At 42.5% G+C, this 19,576-nt stretch overlaps 1 protein-coding gene across 1 annotated transcript; it reads right to left on the bottom strand.

The window, feature by feature from the left end:
• Positions 1-12,974: 12,974 nt before the first annotated feature.
• gpr37l1a (G protein-coupled receptor 37 like 1a) lies at positions 12,975-19,220 on the bottom strand. The gene is made up of 2 exons (XM_079297299.1): positions 18,474-19,220; positions 12,975-15,062 (listed from the first exon to the last, which is right to left on the bottom strand). The coding sequence occupies exons 1-2, from the start codon at positions 19,203-19,205 to the stop codon at positions 14,025-14,027; spliced, it is 1,770 nt and encodes a 589-aa protein (XP_079153425.1). The 5' UTR covers positions 19,206-19,220; the 3' UTR covers positions 12,975-14,024.
• Positions 19,221-19,576: the final 356 nt, after the last annotated feature.

Genomic DNA, 19,576 nt, shown 5'->3' with positions numbered 1-19,576 from the left:
GGAAGGGGAAGCAGGCTGTAAATCCAGAGTTGATGGTCTGTCCAGAAAGACCACTAAAACACACCGAGCTGCAATATCAGTCAGCAGGTCAGAGAGCGAGAGAGTGGGGGAGAAGGAAACAGGTCACCAGGGAGAGAGGGAGGGCGAGATGGAGATGAAAGAGGGGAAAGGAGGTCGAACTGATGGAAATGTGTGTGTGTGTGTGTGTGTGTGTGTGTGTGTGTGTGTGTGTGTGTGTGTGTGTGTGTGTGTGTGTGTGTGTGAGTGCTTCTGTGTGTCTTTCTTTGTGATGATCAGTTTGAGTTTTACATCTTAAGAATGAGGACATTTCTAGAAAAGTGCAGAAAACGATAAAATATCATCTTTCTGGACTTCGGGGGTTCTGTAAGAACCCCGAATAAAGAAGTGGACACCTACGCCGCTAGACCCAAAACAATAACACATGCACATCACAGCAAACTGGAAGGCAACGGAAACACATTACGATGAGGATGTTCAACAGCACATTCATGACAAAACAAGACAAGAATGATCATCAAACCTCTGCCACACCTCACAGTGAAGACAGGCTGCAGTGTGAAGGGAGGAGGACGGACATCTTTAAACCCCTTCTGGGCTTCTGAGAGAAACTGATGTCACTGTGTTAATTATGCATGAGACATACATATGGTTTTGCTCTTATGGCTACACACATTTGACCAAACCTGCTGGGGGTTTTCAAAGAGAGCATGCAGCACTCATGCAGTATGGATGTTTCTATGCACACACTCATGTCTGCTCTTACTTTTAATCGTTACAACTACATCCTCAACCATCACGCTAACCTTATTCTAACTGGAAAGTACCAGTCTGGTTATATTCTATATTCTGTTATTGTCAACAAATCCCATTAAAAGATAAAAACCACCAATAAATTGTTCCACGTCTTCTTCCTCTGAGCCTTAGAGCTACGTTTGTCCAACGTGTTCCTTCACCACCGTGAGCACACAGGTGAAACAGTTTGACGAGAATGGAAGGCACTTTTAAAAGATACTTGACAGGTGAATGGATGAAACATCAAATTCTTGCCGAAGCGAGTCGTATAAGAGCAAAAACATGTTTTTTCAGTGTCGTTCTTAGCTCTTCTTTCGATAAAGAAATGCTCTCCAGGACTGATATAACTGATGCTATTGCAGCATCTAGTAGCTGCTCACAGGACGCTGCATTCATTGATTTTCATGAGATAGGTGATACAGCACTTCTCGCGTAATCTCGTGACATCGTGAGAATCCAGCTGCCGTGCAAGGAGGAGACTCAACAGGGTGAGCTGGACTTCACGGAACAAAGCAGGTTTTCTGGTTTTGTTAAACCTACATCAATGGTAACTTGGGAGCTGTCTTTCTCCTCTTCCTCTTCTCTGCCTGTTGCAGGATGGGACCATGCAGCCACGGCAGTGGACTTGAGTCGCGAGGAATCACCTGACAGTTACAGTTTGTGCACAGACCTCACTGTCACTGAAAATATAGCTCCGTCAGTGCGCTCCGGGGATTATCAGAGGAACAGGCATACTCTTCCTGGAGAGCGATGTCAATTTCATAAATGTAATATTTCAGTGCACTCAGATTCAATACAAACAGGCGGCTCAGTGTGGATGGAACTTGCATGCAGCGAGGCTGCAGAGGGATCCCCTGTTAAGATGCTGCCTTATTGGATTATTGAAGAGTGGAGGAGCCAGTGGCCAACCTGAGCCCTTCACACTCATGATCACAATCTGAGACATCAATACCTTCCTCAGTCTGCGTCCATTCTGCAGCCCCCCACCCCTCAGACTGCTGAGAGGAGGAGGCAGAGCTGCTGGGAATCCCACAGTCATACATTATACAACCAGCTCTGTGCTGCAGTCATAGTGCTCAAGCTGTGACACTGATTAACTGGTGGCTGTTCTTCTAAATCTAGCAGATCAACCTCCACATCGAAGAACAAAAAATCATTTTCCATCTACTGAAAGATAACTCTGATTGAGTTCGAGCACCGAGATTAGCTAAAATGTCCCGTCAGCTCAATGCTTCTTTCTGAAACAGACAATCAGGCCACTTACCACATTGATTGAGCAGGTGTGTGTGGAGCTGTGAGTAGAGAGACATTTACAGCCAACGTCGTTGGAAATATGCACGCGTGTGTTGGCTCAGAAACGTCGGCATTCAACGAAACGTACAATGCCGCCATTTTCTCTGGCGACTGGGTTGATGTACGATGGCCGACTTTTCGGAGAAAAAAGGCAGAAAAAATCCATATCTCGCCCACCGCGGAGCAGCTCACGTCTCTGACAAAACTCAACTGACTCAGATAATTCACTAAAAACAATGTGGCGGAGGTAGGCCTAGGTGTCGACATCATTAAAACGTAATCGACAATGCAGCTTCATTTTATGGGAACGTACTTTTTAGGACACCAGGCTGCATTAAAGAGACATTAAAGAGATTTAATTGGTCGAACATCAAAACTCTGAAATGTTAATCAAACGTATCACCAGTGGAGAAGAGGATAATGCTGCTCGAGTAGTTTGGGAACTTTCTGTGGTTGATTGATTGGATGATTAAAAACCACTACACCGAGTTACAGTCAAAACACAACAAAGACTGCAGATCCACTTATATTTAAACAAGAGTTGAGTCACTCCGAAACAGGTCCCAGGCGTCGTTGCAGTTTCAAGTTTTATTGTAGAACCATAATCAGGAGCCGCTAGAGGTGTCAGGAAATAACAGCTAATCAATTGTAAAGTCAGTGTGAACATGAAACACACAAGAACGGAAGAGAAACAATAAATTTTTCTTTGTTCTGGAATTCCGGAAGGACGAAGAATCCAAACATGATGTGAATCCTTGAAGAGCTGAAGCACATGGGGGCTGCGTTTAACAACAGCAAAACGATATCAAAACATTGTCTTCAAAAAGTTCATGCTTGACGAGGGACCGGAAACCTGATTTGTTCGGATCCGATGCCCTTGACCATCAGTCCATCCTGACCCGGACTATTCAAAATCAATGCCTAACCTATATAACCTGTATAATCACCTGAAAATAACAATCAGCCGTGTTTACATTACTTTAGAATGAGTTTTTTTAAACTACTGAAGCGGTTTCTCTTCATTGAGCCGGCGGCCATCTTTCTACAGTAGCCCAGAAGGGACAAACCAAACGCTGGATCTAGATAGTGCCACTGACATAGTTTTCCTACACATTTACTTGCGCATTTAGAGACGTTTTTAAAATTGGTTGTAATCTGTAACATCACTGCTAGATGCCGCCAAATCCTACACAGGAGACCTTTAAGACCCATCTTCTCATTTCACTCACAGAAGTAAAGTGAACACCCAAAAGATTGGACTCCTCCTTCATGGTCAAGTATGCGGGAGAGAGAGGGCAGGCCTGATTTAGTCCTCACTCATTTTCACAGATATTCATTCAGCCTCACGACACTTTACCACCACATTCAGTCATGGTGGAGGTGGTGATATTTTAAAAAAAAATGTTTTTCTGAATCCCTGGCTGAGCGCCGAGGCTCGGTGAGAAGCTGTGACGGCAGAAATGACAGGAAAGGAGAGGAAAGGGTTAATGTATAGGAGGCTGAGCGGTGGTGGGCGTGAGGTCACAGCTATAATCAATACGAAACAGTTGGAGAAAGTTATAAAGTAGACGCAGACATGGAGGGGGCAGGTAGAGAGGGGGTGGGAGACAGTAAAGCTCAACTGATTTGAATTCTATTCATAATTCTCTGCTGGGAGGCTGGTTAGCTGGAGGCAGCGGATGATGAGAGATGGAATGAAAGAGGGGGAGAAGGTGTAGGAGGAAGAGAGAGAACCAAAGGGAAGGACGGATGTTGAGTCTCTGAGGGGGAGGGAAGCTGGGAGTTAAATGCAGCTTGGCTTCAAACAGAAAAGGTAGAGAGATAGACAGAATGAATGAAAGACAGAGAGAGAGAGAGAGAGAGAGAGAGAGATGGCGTCTCTGCTGTGTGGAGGTGTGGACACTGATTTACAGCAGCTACTCGGTTTGATTCCTGCAAATCAAAAACAAGTATATGAACCATCATCCCACACACACACAATGACGTATAACCTTAGCAGGGGGCAGTAATGCATTACAGTAATATGATCGGTGCAGTTGATTGACCATAAAGCAGAGTACGCTTTAGGGCGGGGCTACCTTGTGATTGACAGGCTGCTACCAGAGTCATATTCAGCGTCTCGAGGTCACTCCTCTGCAGTCCATATATGGTCATTTGCGCTCACTGGTTGCAAAAAAACAAGATGGCGACGACCAAAATGCCGAACCCGAGGCTTCAAAACCACAAACCAATACGTCCACTTCTTATAAAGACTGATTTAGTATTTATCTGATCTTTAAGAATTTAACTGAATGGAAATATATTAAAACGCATAAAGACTTTTTTTATTTAAATTGAAGTAAATCGGAGTGAAGCTCCGTCCATCTTTGTTTGTTTTATTCTTAACATCATGTCCTCACACCACACATCACTCATCACTTCTTCTCTACTGACGTCCAGATCCCGCTGTATTTCGTCGTTGATGTTATGTGTTAAAATGATTTTAAACCCTCGGTCTCCTCTGCTGAAGAGCCAAGTTTATTCTTTTAGTCTGCTTTGCACACGAGCAGCATTGTATTCTACTTTTGCTACAAGTGGTGTTCGTGTTAGTTTGGGTTTATTTTTGGTCTGCATTGTATTTGTCGACCCAGTGAGATTTCTGCATTTGGATACAGTTCTGACTCGGAAAGGCACAGGTGAAATTAATAGCATTAACATTGTCTCAGTTCCATCAAAGCTGGGTTTGGCAACATTGGAGAAACCAACTAGCTAGATTTTGAAAGTATCCAACTGAGAAATCCAGCGTTGCAAACTCTTTTTCAACGTAAGAAGCTAGCAGCACTAGCTCCAAAAGGTAGCCAGTGAGCTAGTCAGGTGCCAACCCCCAGGTCTGAAAACTCAATGCAGAAGTGCTTTAAACTTGAATTCTTTCTACTGGCCATCAGGGGGCGAATCCTCTGATTGCAAAAACAAGCCACTCGTATAGAATTCTATGACAAAATCACTCTACTTCTCTCTTGATTTATTACCTCAGTAAACATTGTAAACGTGAGTTTATGGTCTCAATCTCTAGTTTTCAGCTGAAAACACACTTGAGTTAAAGTTGTAAGACAAAGACATGCACAACTCCCAGATCGGACAACGCCGTGGTAGCGACCTGTCAATCACAAGGTAGCCACGCCCCTAAAGCATACCCTGCTTTAATTGTGTATTTTACTCTAAATGGACCATCATTTATTAAATGATCGTCATTGAAGACTTGAAACTGGACACTGAGACTATAAGCTCATGTAAAACAAGTGAGAAGTAGAGTCATTTTCTTATAGACTTCTATACAATCAGACTTCTTTTTGTAAACAGAGGAGTCGCCCCCTGATGGCCATTAGAGAGACTGCAGGTGTAAGGCACTTCTGCATTGGCTTCACTTTTCAGATCCGGAGGTTGTCGCCTGATACAGACACTGCTCTCACTCAGGTTATATCAGGAACGAACGGCCCAGTTAAACAGTTAAACAAAAAAATTGTTATCCATGTGAAGACCTGCTTAGTTCTCCCAATGTGACTGTGTCAACGCACACACACACATGGAGACGCACACACCCCATATGCGGGTATAATATGCTGCGGTATGTCTTGTCTTTCGCTGTCATAAACATGCAGAGCTGTTGGACCTGCTTATTGTCTAAATATGGATGTTGTGAATTGGTTTCTGTTAGGCCTCCTGTATAAACATTCAGACTTCATGCCCAACACACACACACACACACACACACACAGAACACACTGAGGAACACTGCTACTACTGATGGAAAATCTTCAGCTGAAATGTTCGGTTATAAAAATGTGTTCTAGCCTCCTAGCAGTCAGACAGACAGCATGCTGCACATGTTTAACATCGTGCTGCCATGACAGAGTCGAGTAAGTGATAATATAACATCCTTTCAAATGTCTGAATTAATAGCTGAGAGATATTAATGCGTTGTTTTTGTTATTTAGTCCAGCGTTTCTCAGATCTACAGTATAATAGTTCAGATATTACGTTCTAATCTACCAAATGTAAAACGCAATCTGCAAATATGTTTAATACATGTTTAATATGTTTCTAATATGTTTCTCTTGTGTTGGTCTTTCACATAACGAGCAAAAGGCTACGTCACTAAAAAAAGATTGAGACCCTCTTGTCATATTGGTGAAAATGGGATGGACGAAATAATATAAAACCCGAACATAAAGTTCAAACCTCATCCAAAATGAATATACAGTTGAATCAACACCTCTCTGAAACAGAAAGAAAAGCTGAACTTCATACTCTTCATGGAGGGAGGATTGTTTTATTGAACTGCATTATTTTTAGCTAAACTGGCAACTGAGTGTATTTGTATCCATGATATCGGATGATGTTATCATGACAACTTCATCGTAATAGATTGTGCCACGTTTTCTATTAAAAAAAAGAATCCAAACCTGTTGTGAGATTATTTCTCAGTATAATATCTGTATACTTCCAACACAGCGACACACATGATGTGACATTTTTAATCCCAGAGCTTCTGCCTGGTGTCCTCGCTGTGTCTTCAGCTCTTCTGACGTGAAGCAACACTGCTCCCATGTGGCGAAAGAAAGACGTACAACACTTTAAATATACTCACACTGATGTTGACTGTGAACTTCTCATCTTCACACCAAAATAAGTCAAGATTCTTCTACACTTTACTGGAAACTTTTCCACCTTTCCACCTTGGTGGAGTGTGCACACTGTCCGTAAACAATTACCCTGAAGGCCTCGGCCACTTGCTTGGGGCTGATCCATTGAGAGGATTGTCTCGAGAGGCCCACCTTTATTCGTCTATTCACACTCTGAATACATAAGGAATACTTTTACTTTTGATACTTAAAGTACACTTTTGATGCTAATACTTACTTGTAACAGAGTATTAGTTTTACTTGAGTGAAAGATCTCGATACTTCTTCAATCCATGATCATTCAAAACTTGGAGTGTGTTTTACCAAACATCCATGGAATTAAAACATGAAGAAATGAATCAACAGTGGTAAAGAGAAACACTTTAAAATCTTTTGGTGATGATAAAAATGTTTGCAAACAACCTATAAGGGATTCATTCCCCACAAATATAACACTTGATAGTACATGACAGTTTGGGTATTTTCCCACTCCTGTTCTGAAGAAAGAAGACAAACATTCAATTTGAGTTAAGCAGTTTGGTGTTTTTCTCTTGAAAAGACCTCCGTCAGCTTATTTTCCTGCTTGAGCGTTGCCAAATTAATGCAAGCTCTGTTTGCTCAGGCTTGAAAGGGACCCCGGAGTTCACTGAGGTTTCCCATGTCCCATTAATAAAGAGCTGAATGAGGAAGCGCTCCCCCACATAGCCTGCCGTCTCACACTGACGTGACCGCAGAACAAACCGGACATTCTTCTGTGTTCTGGTGATGGGGGACATGGAGACATCCGGAACCTCTGGTCCTGATGGGACGCTAAGACCCCAAAGGTCTCTGCTGGACTGAAGCATCAAGCAGAGACGGCCGAGCCTTTTGTGCTGCAGTCAGTGATGGAAGAAGCTCTCAAGAAGAACTAAATAGTCCATTACAAGTTAAAGTTCTGGATTTTACTTCATTAAATATATGTAAAATATTTTCAGCAAAATGTACTTTTACCATGAAACATAAAAGTACTCATTATGAAGAAGAGACCCTTTAGGAGTGTTATTTATGATATAATTGGACAATGAAGAGTAATTACCATTTTAATTAAAACTTTAAAGTGGCAATCTCAAAGATTTTAATTAAAATAAATGTCTGTTTAGTCACTATGTATCGCTAAAGGAGGTAACACGATGGTGATAGAGCCTTTGGCACCCTGATGAAAGTATTGCAATATCTATATTGTTTGCACAGTTAAGAAGCGTGTGTCTGTGGTGACATAAAATGCTGTATTAGGAGCTGTTCATGTTGGGGTTATTAAGCAACCAAAACCTGGCCATTGTGGCAATTAAGCAGTAGGCCTCGCTGACTAAACTAAACAAAGACAAATTCATTTCCAGCATCATCAATCCCTCACGTCCTTTACTTTTTGTATATGTGACGATTAGTCTGAATGTTACTTACGGAGGAAAAGAAAAGATATCTGATTGGTTTTTCCTCATCACATGACATGCGGTGGGAGCTGCAATGTACCATAAGCTGAACAATATGTTTATATCTCGGGGCGCTGAAATCAATCTCATGTCAGTGGGAGCTTCTGTCAGGAGGGAGTTAGCCTAGCTTAGCATAAAGACTGGAAGCAGGTGGAAACAGCTAGCCTGGCTCTGATCAAAGTAAAAAATAAACACATAAATAAAACAAAACACCACCAACACCTCTAAAGCTCAATAATCAATGTTGATTTGGTAACCGAGAACATCAAATATTCCATAAGATATTTCACCAATTTAGAAGCAGCTAATAGAAACTCAGTGTCCCCAAAATCCACTTTAGATGATCTAGATGACAGTAAAATTCAGGGAACATATACCTTTAATACCTTTAATACTTTGAATATTGATGAAAAAAAAGAGCAGAAGCTCCCCTGTTATTCTCGGGGTCCTAAGCAACGGCTCAGTCTGCTGATGCCTCGTGCTGGCTCTGCATCGAGCCAACAGAGAGCTCCACATGTGGACAGGACGCTGTTAGCATTGCTGGTTAGCATTGAGCTGTCGTCTTGGTAATGGTTGCTGTTAACAGATATTGTGCTGTTTCCTGATCCTATTGAGGCTGAAGGAAGAACAAGACGAGTTCAAAAAAACAAACAACACACAACTGTTAGAGCGCACAGAGGAGAGTCTGGACACCAATACATTGAGGCCCAAGTAAGGAGGTCAGCGCTTTTATTTTGAAATGTTACATGAAGTATCCACTAAACAGGACTATTTCCAGTTTCACCACAAAACAGTGTTTTATTTTGTCAACCTGTTGCTGAGAGAACAGGGCCATGTGTTTTATCAATATATTACACATGATACGTTACTGTGTGATCATGCAGTGAAGACTTTGTGTATGTGTATTAGCATGCTAAGCTAACGTAACTAAGAGCAGACAGACGTCTTCACCGTAGTGGAGTCATAAAAATAATCATATATATAATAGTATAATAATGTTACAAAACACATGCTAATGTTTGTGCAAACTTGTTAACACTTGTTAAGCAAAATAAACCTAATTTCATTCGCAGAAAAACATTGTCACACAGCTGAGATCTGGGCTGTTTTTCTTAGCTCACAAAGAGTTGACAAGTTAAAGATGCACGGTTTATTTTTGGGGGGACTTCCTGCAGAGGCAGAACTCATCAGAAGTGTCTTTGGGTTGAGAGTGAACTGGTGGAGCACGTGAGGTCCACGTCCACACACAGGCCCCGGTGACCTTGTTGGGTTTGGACCATATTGCTAACTTGCGTCCGCCATGCCGCTGTGTCTCAGCTGGTTGTCAAGGCAACCAAGAAAGAGAGGATTTTTTGGCTGATCTGGGCGGACGGCAGCAGTTCTTCCTCCCCGGCATCGCTGCCTTCTTTCTTCTCTCTCTCTCTCTCTCCTCAATGACTGGGGCAGCTGGTGGGAGGCGGTGGGTGTTGTGTAGCTTAGCAACTCCCTTGGTGGATGGCGATTGATATGCAGCTTTGTTCAAGTCTCTCTCTCTCTCTGAGGCAGGGAGGGGGACGGCTGAACAAAGCCGGCCTTATTGAAGCATCCCACCCCCCCTACCTCTCTTTGCCCAGGCACAGCGACGTGGGAGGACACATTTCTCAGCTCAAAGGAACCGAGACTTACAAATTTACAACAGCGGGTCCTGAGAGTGTAACTCAGGGGCCCCGCCGACATCTGTGAAGGGCCTCCAGGTGTCCCCAGCAAAATGAAGCCTTTACTCCTTCATAGTATCAGAAGTTGTCCATGTAGTATGAACTTTTTCATAATTCACACGAAATAATCAAACCACTGAAATCAACAGGTAAATTCTTCTTTGTCTGGTTAAATGTGTATCTTTGGGTCTGTGATATTAAAATACCAGTTTGAATATCAGAGCCTCCACCCTCTCATACTTGTTGATATGTGTTGTGTTGGTATATTTGGGGATACTTGTTTCACTTACTCAGAGTTACTTTCCTCAGTTGTGCAAACCAGGAACTTAGACTGAACTTCAACTGTTTATTTGGTAAAATGCACGAAACATTGAGCAATATCAAACTCAAATCTAAACGCAAGGGAAAATACCATTCTTTTGAGCCTTTTTAAAAAAGGAAAATGTACAATTTGTGATATACGTTACTGTCTTTGTCGTTTTTGTCTTAAGAAGATGAATATGAGTTTCATCTCTCTGCGTCCAGTTTAGCGATGAGGGTTGTTTTTATAATAAATATGTTTTACGTGAGTTCGGTCAGTCTCTGATTCGTAAAAAATGCAAAAACGATTGTAAAAAAAAAATAGAAGCTAATTTTGAGCCTAAAAAAATGTCCTGCTGAGTGGTGCAATAAATATATATATTAATATATATATATAGCATTAATATAGCAGCATAAAACTATTATCTGTGTAAAGATATAGTGGAGTAATGATACCTGAGCAGAGAATAAAGTCGCTCTCCCTCTGTGTGTTGTTATCAGAGCTTCTTCTTGCTTTGTTGACCTTTAGTGCATGTTAGTGCATGTTAGTGCAGGTTAGCGTGTCCCTATGTTTCGCTGATGGCAGCCGGCTCAGCCATCGTCACAATGAGAGCCGCTGAGAGGTGTAACAAATACTTCCAATCTTGTATATATCCCCTTTTTAGCACATGTCCCATACAGACTAAAATACAATATACAAAACACAGCTTCAAAACTGTCAAGTTGCGACATGATTCACATATTTGATCCTGTTTATTGAACAGGTTGTAAATGTAAAAAGACTTTTAGCAACAGGGAAATGTCTACTTTCTTTTAATATCTTGAGTTATTGTGGACTCAAGATCTATATCTTCATCCGTATATTTTGCACAGGATATTATCTTGCACACACAGGATAGCATCTTCAGGATAAGATCCATATCATGTGTGAATACTGAGTGCTGTGCAAGATAATGGATTTGGATCTGATCCATATCGCCTCTTGCACAGACAAGATCGCCTCTGAATATGTTAATAATAAGATAATAAAAGGTAATATAACACATCAAGATGCCCAGAAGATATTGTAACACTATTTTAAAAAGCTATCTTCATGGGGTTTTCGGTTTTTCACTTCTTACAGATGCTTTTATACGTTACAAGTTCTTTCTTATCTCATCATTAAAAGTTGTATAGTTGGCTGGTAGAAATGGAAGACATTTTTTGTTATATTAAAAAGACAAAGCTGAGAAAGCGAGGCATTCTTGTCTGCTCTCCCAGCAACTTTGTCACAGAGCGACCGTGTCCATTATGTCTGCAGAAACTCAAAGGCCAACTGTTATTGTGGAGCTGTGACCTTCAATAATTGAATAATGACTCAAAAGGAGCATCACAGTCAGGCGTGAACAGCTTTCTCCTCCAGTGGGTGTCGAGAGCGCTGCTGCATTCCTCCCAGCGGAGATCAGAGGAAACATCCGCCATCGCTCTCTTTTTATTGTATAAAATGAATTCACATCAGGATTCTCAGAAAGTGATCGCATGTTCACCGAAAACGTGAAGGTTTAGGAACATTTGCAGCGCTCCACTAACAGGAAACGATTCTGTCTCCTCTCTCTCTCTCTTCTTTTCTGTTTGGAGAAAACATGTCTTCTCTCCCCATTGTGATGTTCCTCTATTGTTTTCTCTTTGTGACTTCTCTCTCACTGGTTTTGAACGCCTGCAGATTTAAATTTAAATTTTATATTTTACAACATGAATCCATGTTTGACAGCAGAAAGTCATAGCTGTTTTTTTAACGCTGATCTTTGTAAAAACATGGATTAAGCTTTAGTTTAACAGGTGTCCCACTTTGAGGAGATTCTTGCTTTTTCCGTGGGAGTCACAGAAACTACCGAACAGGATATGACTGAAGTTACTTTATCATGTTCTCACTGTCAACAAATCCAACATGCAGACCAAAACCAACAGTGTGATATTTCCCTACTGTCTGTCGCTCATTGGTTCTTACTTCAGACAAAACTCTTTATAAACACCTCACAACAATGTAGTTTCAACTAAAAAAAGGCTCTGTAATTTCCTAAAACAGCTGGTTACTGTGCTCTTCAAGTTACTGCAAGAAGACGTAAATAGTGTATTTGTTGGGGACTACTTTCAGAGGTGGATTGATACCAAGTTGCATCCTCCGGTGCTGAGGAAGGGATGTATTGATGGAGGTGTAAAGAGGGAGCCCCCCCCCCCCACACTTCACAACTGCTCCTCAGAAACCTGTGTGAGGTCACAGAGACTACGTCTGTCATAATTATACAGTTGATGATTGGCACACATTTGTCGCTCTAGACAGTATTTCCTGCAGCAGGACGGATCATCAATGTGTTTTTAATAGTTTTTGGACAACAATGGAGCTCGATGGCACCGAGGAAGAAGATTTATGAGGCTTTGGATACACCGACAACAGTTGCCAGTTGATCATCTCATCGTTGGTTTTGGTCTTTTTATGGGATTTGTTGACAATAATGAAAATATAGAATGTCAGAAGACTTGTGTTTTAAGATGCGATTCTGCATCTTAGAGTTCTTCAGAGTTCAGCAGATTTCTATTCCAACTATTAGTAGACACTGTGAAGATCAGCTCTACTGCTCGTCTCAGTTAATAACGTGTGTACCCGACATTCAAAGAACACACTCAGTGGCAGGAATCACTGACAGGTGATGAAAAAGAAGAAAATCTAAACTTTACTAAACCAAAAGGTAACAAAACAAGTCAAAGTTCACATTGTTTCTCATAGCTTCAACATTTGTGACTGATCAAGTTCAAGAAGTTCACATCAGTCCGAGTGTCTAAAAGTCTCAGTCTGTCTATTTTCAGTTTAGCCATCTTTAAAAAACAAATCAGTGTTTCTGTCTCATACAGTACTCAGAGCAGATACAAGTAACATCCTGTTTGAGCATTATTAATAACTAAAACATGTTTCACAATTATGAGTGCTACAATAACAGGATTTAACCCATCAACAATAAACTCCCTTACAAAAGAACAAATATTGTATATAATCATCTAATTCTATTCAGACAAGTTTGTGCTCCTGCAGTGGCTCTACAGTTCATACAGACTTAGATCTAAGGATCATTACAATCGATCACCACCTGGCTTTTCTATCAGTCAGGTTGGAACGATCAGACAGGTTGGAAACAAATCTGTCAGCTAAACCAACTCCATTCCGATGTAAACATCCATCACAGCTCACACACCCATCTTTGACCTTACTGTGTTGACCAGCTAGCAGTTTTATGCGGCCAAATAAAGTGGTTTAGATACCGAGAGTGTGGGAAGAACCCAACAAACCATTACACCCCAAGAGCAACATGTGACTCCAAAGCCGTGGTCGTTAACCTGCTGCTGTAACAGCCTCCTCCACCACCGATAGCATGGATCATCACATCTGGAGCTCCAGTTCGTCCAATGGATGAGGTTGAGGTCAGGATTCAGACCAGTCAAAATCTTCCACACCAAACCATTTATTTTCTTTCTGGAGCTGGACTTTTCTGCATAGTCATGTTGAAAATAGGACGAGGGACAAACACGATCAGTGTAAATATTCCCCTTCATAAGGGACTAAGACTAAACCAGGACTAACAGACTGAGGCAGAGGAGTCCACACACTTTAGTCCTCAACCTGTCAGTGAAATCACCAGATCTCTGCTATCAACTCGGTGAGTATAAAACTATTATAACGGATAGAAACGATACAATGATACGATTCTACAAAAATAAGAGCCAAGTTGTAATAAACTTGTGGTTGAATGCAGTTGTGGACCTCAGCAGGGCGTCCCCATAGCTGTCGAAGAGTCTTTGGCCCGGTCGCAGAAGACGGACGGTTCTGCCGCCAACAGGCTCTTCGTCGTCTCGTCTTTGCCGGAGGGAGACAGGGAGGTCGGAGACGGCGACGAGGACACGTTGGAGGTGGCGGCGGTGGAGGCAGATGAGGAGGACGAGGAGGAGGAGTTGCCGTCGGGGAGGCACTCCTCGCAGCAGCAGCAGCAGCAGTCCATGAAGGCCTGGCCCAGCGAGCGACACAGACACAGCAGCAACACCGGCGTCGCAGAGCAACGCGCAAACAGCAGGAACTGTCCGACGAGGCTCAGAGCCGGCAGAGCCAGAGCCGGAAGAGCGGCGGACACGTGGACGGAGACGTACGCCAGCGTGATGTTACAAACGCTCTCCGGCAGGTTGCACGCGACGTACAGGATGGTGAGCGCCATCACGGTGGAGCGCAGCCTCTGCTCTCTGGTGTGCTGCTTCTTCTTCTTTGACGAGGAGGAGGAGGAGGAAGAGGAGGCTGAGGAGCACACGCCGGTCACCTTGTCGCCGGCGGGTTTCTGCGGCGGACGCTGGGCCAACACTTGCCTCGTCACCAAGTCGCAGGCCAGAGTGAAGAGCAGCGGCAGGCAGAGGTAGCACCCGAAGATCCACCACATGCGGGCCTCGTGGTAGGTCAGCACCAGAGGGTAGATGCCCTCGGGGAGATCCACGGACGGCTCGCGGACACAGACGTCCACCGTGAACGCTTCTGTTCGGGCTCTAAAGGCGGCCATCAGCGAGTCTCCCGGCCGGCTCTGCTGCCGGTCACCGGGGAGCGTCGGCGGCAGGCTGACGGTTTCCTGGAGGAGCTGCCACAGCAGCAGCTCGGGGGCGGCCAGCACCATGGAGCCGATCCAGATGACGGACAGCTTGGACAGGATGGACTGGCAGGGCTCCACCCTGGGCGTCTGGAAGGGCCCGGGGCCGGTGGCCGCATGGAAGCGATCGATGCTCAGGGCACAGAGGCTGAACGTGGCCACACCCAGAGAGGTCACCTGACAGAGACATGACAGAGAGATGGTTAACGACACACGTTTCTTGATGAGCAAAAGGGTTTCATAGATCTGGAACAAGACAATAATTAGACCGACTTTTGGGTTGCTAGGTTGATAAAAAAGGCCTCTGTGCTGGTTCATCTAGTTCTTTAATTCATCAGAAGTCATCTGCAATTAGACATGTTGATAAGTCATTCTTACAATACTCCTTTATCAATGTCCTTTTATCCTTCGCAGGGTTGCAATTTTAGAGTCTACTGAATCACAGAGCTTCAGACTCAGGGTCGTCCTTCAATCAGAGGATCGGTGGTTTGATCCTCGGCTCCGTTGGTCGCATGTCGATGTGTCCGTGGGCGAGACACTTCACCCCAGAATTGCTCCCGTAGCTGTGCCTACGGTGTGTGAATGTCAGGTAGATCCTGACGGACCTTGCATGGTAGATGAATGTGACTTGCAACTCCAGATGCTCTGCAGCAGAGGGTAATTGGTCCAATTAGGCACAAATGTTCTTTTTTTAATGGCCAACAACTAAAAAAAGAAGTGATACTGAATCTTTAGTGTCAGCATTGAAAATCTGCTCCTGTATTACCCAGCTCTGCTTTTAAAAAGTACAATAAAATTCAAAGCATCTAATTTATACTACAGTATTTTTTAAAGCATATGAGCTTTGCAGAGCTACTTCCCGGTTTAAACTCTGTTCTCATTCATTCTGCTGCTCCAGTCAGACGTGACCTGTTAGAGGACCTCAGACAGAACAAGACTTCGGTCTAAATTGGGGACAGGAAGGAAGGTGTTTTGTTGCTTAAAGAACACATTTAAGGCTTTCCGTTGCCTTGTTATGCCACCCTACAGGCAAATTAGCCCCAAACTACAGTAATAAGACCCGGCTGTACGGAACAGCTTTGAAACGGGGGAATAAAAGGAGCCACAGAGGGAACACAGAGGCACTATGTTGTGACAGCTCGTTGCCTTCAGACCGGGGACAGTTATTGGCGCCGCGTGCACATTAATGTCGGTAGTTTTGGCCCAAAACACAGACTATCATTACAGAGACTTCTCCTCCCTCTGTGAGTGCTTAATGACCTGAAACGGTTCAGATACAACTGAAGATAATTAACACAGAGCTCTAATTAGCATGAAAATAGTTGAACTAGCAGAGCACAGGGGCAGCTGGCAGCCTGACCCGCTTCAAACCCGTCTCAATGGAAGCGGTTAAAGCTGCTAAAGACCACTTTAGGAACGTTAATTAATTAGCAAGAAACTCATTCACTCATTAGCATGAAAATAGCCGAGGCAACAACAACTAGAGGAGGTCAGCAGCCTGACCTTGTTAGAGACTGCTGCATACAAGCTGTTATCACAAATGAGTGAAACTCCACTTCAGTGATTTAAAGCTCTGTGGACATTTGGAGCTGGTTTAGAGCCAAAAACAAGGACTCCACAGGTCGGCCATGTTGGCCCTGAGACAGAAGAAGCCTCTGAAAACCCAACAAAGTGACCAAGAGGCTCCACGTTAACACTCTGTGAGGGTAACGAGATTACTTCTTAAAAACCCTTTGGACAGAAGGGGCCGGTGACACGTCAGTATTATATTCAGAGCTGCACGGGAGCCATTGACAAATACTTTGATGTTCTACTTTTTAGATCTCAAACATGAAGATTTACTGCTTTTCTCTGTTTTATGTTATAATCTAAATATATTTTGTTCAACTAAACATCTGAAGATGACCTTTGACTCGGACAAACTATTTTTCACTATTTTCTGACATTTTTAGAATAAAACTTTATTGTAATTGCAGAGTGAGACAGCAAACTACAGTTCAGCATCTAGAGTAACGTACACATGTTAAGGTACAAAGTACAAATAAATAAGTAAGGGGTTGATATGATACAATAAGATACAGCATTAACTATAAACATGTGAAGCAGTTAGAGTAGGCATGTATATATATATATACATACTGTATACCATAACCAGCAACAATTTTGATAATTGATTCATTATTTGCCATCTTTTTGTAAATTGCTTGGACAAAACAACCAATTACAAAATGTGCTGCAGGGCCTTAAGGAACTCAGGATTTTACTCATTTCTGACATTTAATAGTACAAGCAATTAATTGATTAATTGAAAAAAGCAAAATCTGAAAATGAATCCTTAGTTGCACTCCTGGTCTCCATATCGTTTTCAGGTCTTCTCAATGCTGACAGCAATGAAATTCACATGGAAATCTAAATCCTGCAGAAACACTGGGCCCTTAAATAAGCTATAAATCTGTAGTTTTAACCTGTAAATAAACATCCAGACGCTGAGAACTACAACTCTGTGCTCCGTTGTTTGACTCTGTGAGCTGAGGAAGAAGAGTCGCTTCATGATGGTTCATAACAACGGAAGAGAGCAAACAGTCCATAACAGCACGTCTGTTGAAAGCAAAGAGTGCTCTGAGTCTGCAACTACAAACAGGCCATTCATCACAGCCCTGGTGTCTCTTCATTAAACTGGAAAACATTTACAATGGGGTGTAAAAACAGCCCTGATAGAGTGATGGCAGACTTGGGGGGTTGATTAACTATTATCATCACATTAAATTGTCTGTTTTAAGTGTTTAACTTGTTTGACATCTCTTTGCCTGCAGGGCTGGATAAAGAACATTTAAAGACTTTTAGTAACAATTTAACTCGTGGTAATCAACACTAAAATAATCCTTGATTAAAAGATAAAGCAATTTGTCTGATTTGATTAATGGCTTACTTTATTTAACTGGTTGCACTTTCTACAATGTGAGGATTTGCTGCTTTTCTCTTGTTTATATTATATTCATTTTCGGGTTTTGTAGTTTTGGTCGCAAAAAACAAAGATTTAAAGTCATCTATGAAACTGATGGACGTTTTAAACTGTTTTTCTCCACAGTTTATCCAACAGACTGAGCAATTAATCAAAACATAAATCAATAGATTGATCAGAAACACCACTGGAATATAAATCCTTAAAAAAAACACTTTAGTTATTGTAACTCGTTATAGTAGTAACTGCTACTCAAGCACCGATTTACAAACGTGTTGACCGGAAGTAAAACAATTTAAAAAATCTTGTCAATCCTATTAAGAAATTAATTGTATTAAATCTTTTAAATAGCATCTGCGTAAGTTGTTTATATTCATGTCTTATATTTATTTTGTATTTATTTATGTATTGCGTATTTTATTTTATTCCGTTTTAAACACATAGGGAAAGTATATTAACGTTTGGCGATTATTAAAGGTATTAAAGATTGAAAAAATGTAATAAAATACCTAAATAATTCTTCAACATGTTTTCTCTTCCTTTATAATTTTTCGTCAAAGTAGAATTTCAGGAAATTAACTTTAAAATAAAATGTTATAAACATTCAACTTCATCCTCCTCCTCACCTCCAGATAGGGCACGAGCCGGCAGGACAGGTCTCCTAGCAACCTCTTCATGGTGAGCTCGTGGAAGACGACCACGGGCAGGCAGAAGAACAGTACGAGGAAGTCGCAGAACGCCAGCCCCGCGAGGATGCAGTTCCACGCGCTCTTCAGATAGAAGTTGTGCCACACGGTGCACATGAGCGCGAGGTTCCCGACGATGCCCGCCGCGAACAGCACGAGCGCCAGCAGCATAATCGCGTACGCCCAGTAGGAGCCGTCGGTTACCGGGAACAGCGGGTTGAGGAGCCCCCACGGTGACGAGCCATTACCCGGCCGCGTGGAGACGGGTAACCGTTGTGTGGTCGTGAAGTAACCATCGTACCGTCGCGGAGGAGGAGGCGCGTAACTGTTCGGTGTGTTGGGGTCTCTTTTCCTGAAATCCCCATCTTTGGCTCCTCGGGCGACTCTTGAACTTTCATCCCGGTCAAGAGACGTCCTGTCCGGGGAGAAAGACTCCCGTGTCCCTACAGCCAACGGTCCAGCATCCTCCGCCCGCTGCGTCTCCAGAGCGGCGGTGTGACGGAGCTCCGCGGTCCGCAGCCAGAGAAGCAAAAGAAACAAAACCGGCCTCATTTTCTTTCTTTTTGAACTAAATAAATATAATTGAATATAAAAAGTTCGTGTTATATCTCTTTCACAGACATGTGCAGCAACAAACACAAGACTCCTGGAATTAAAAAATAAAAAGTCCATAAAATAGTTTCTCCCTGTCCCACCTCCGTCCGGTGCTGATGCAGAAGTTTAGTCTGGTGCCCTATTCAGCACTTGTTGCTCATCATTATGTATCAAGACAGAATACAACACGGAGCTTCCGGTTGTACATTTCAAAATAAAAGAAAAACCTAACTTGAAAATAAGACTTTTAACTACTTGCATCAACACTTAATTGCAATGGGCTTGATTGATGCAAAAATATAAACATTTTTTAGTTTCACTGCATATAAAATAGTACTGAAATTGTAGTCCACATATTACCTACTTCGATTTACAAACTATTAGTGTCATGTTTTATGGATTACTTTATGGATTACTTTATGGATTTATGGATTACTAAAGACTAGTTT

Source organism: Melanostigma gelatinosum, assembly GCF_949748355.1.
Source record: "Melanostigma gelatinosum genome assembly, chromosome: 3".
NCBI classification, from domain to species: domain Eukaryota; kingdom Metazoa; phylum Chordata; class Actinopteri; order Perciformes; family Zoarcidae; genus Melanostigma; species Melanostigma gelatinosum.
Note: the sequence above shows the minus strand (reverse complement) of the source record. Positions and strands in the feature narration are given on the sequence as shown.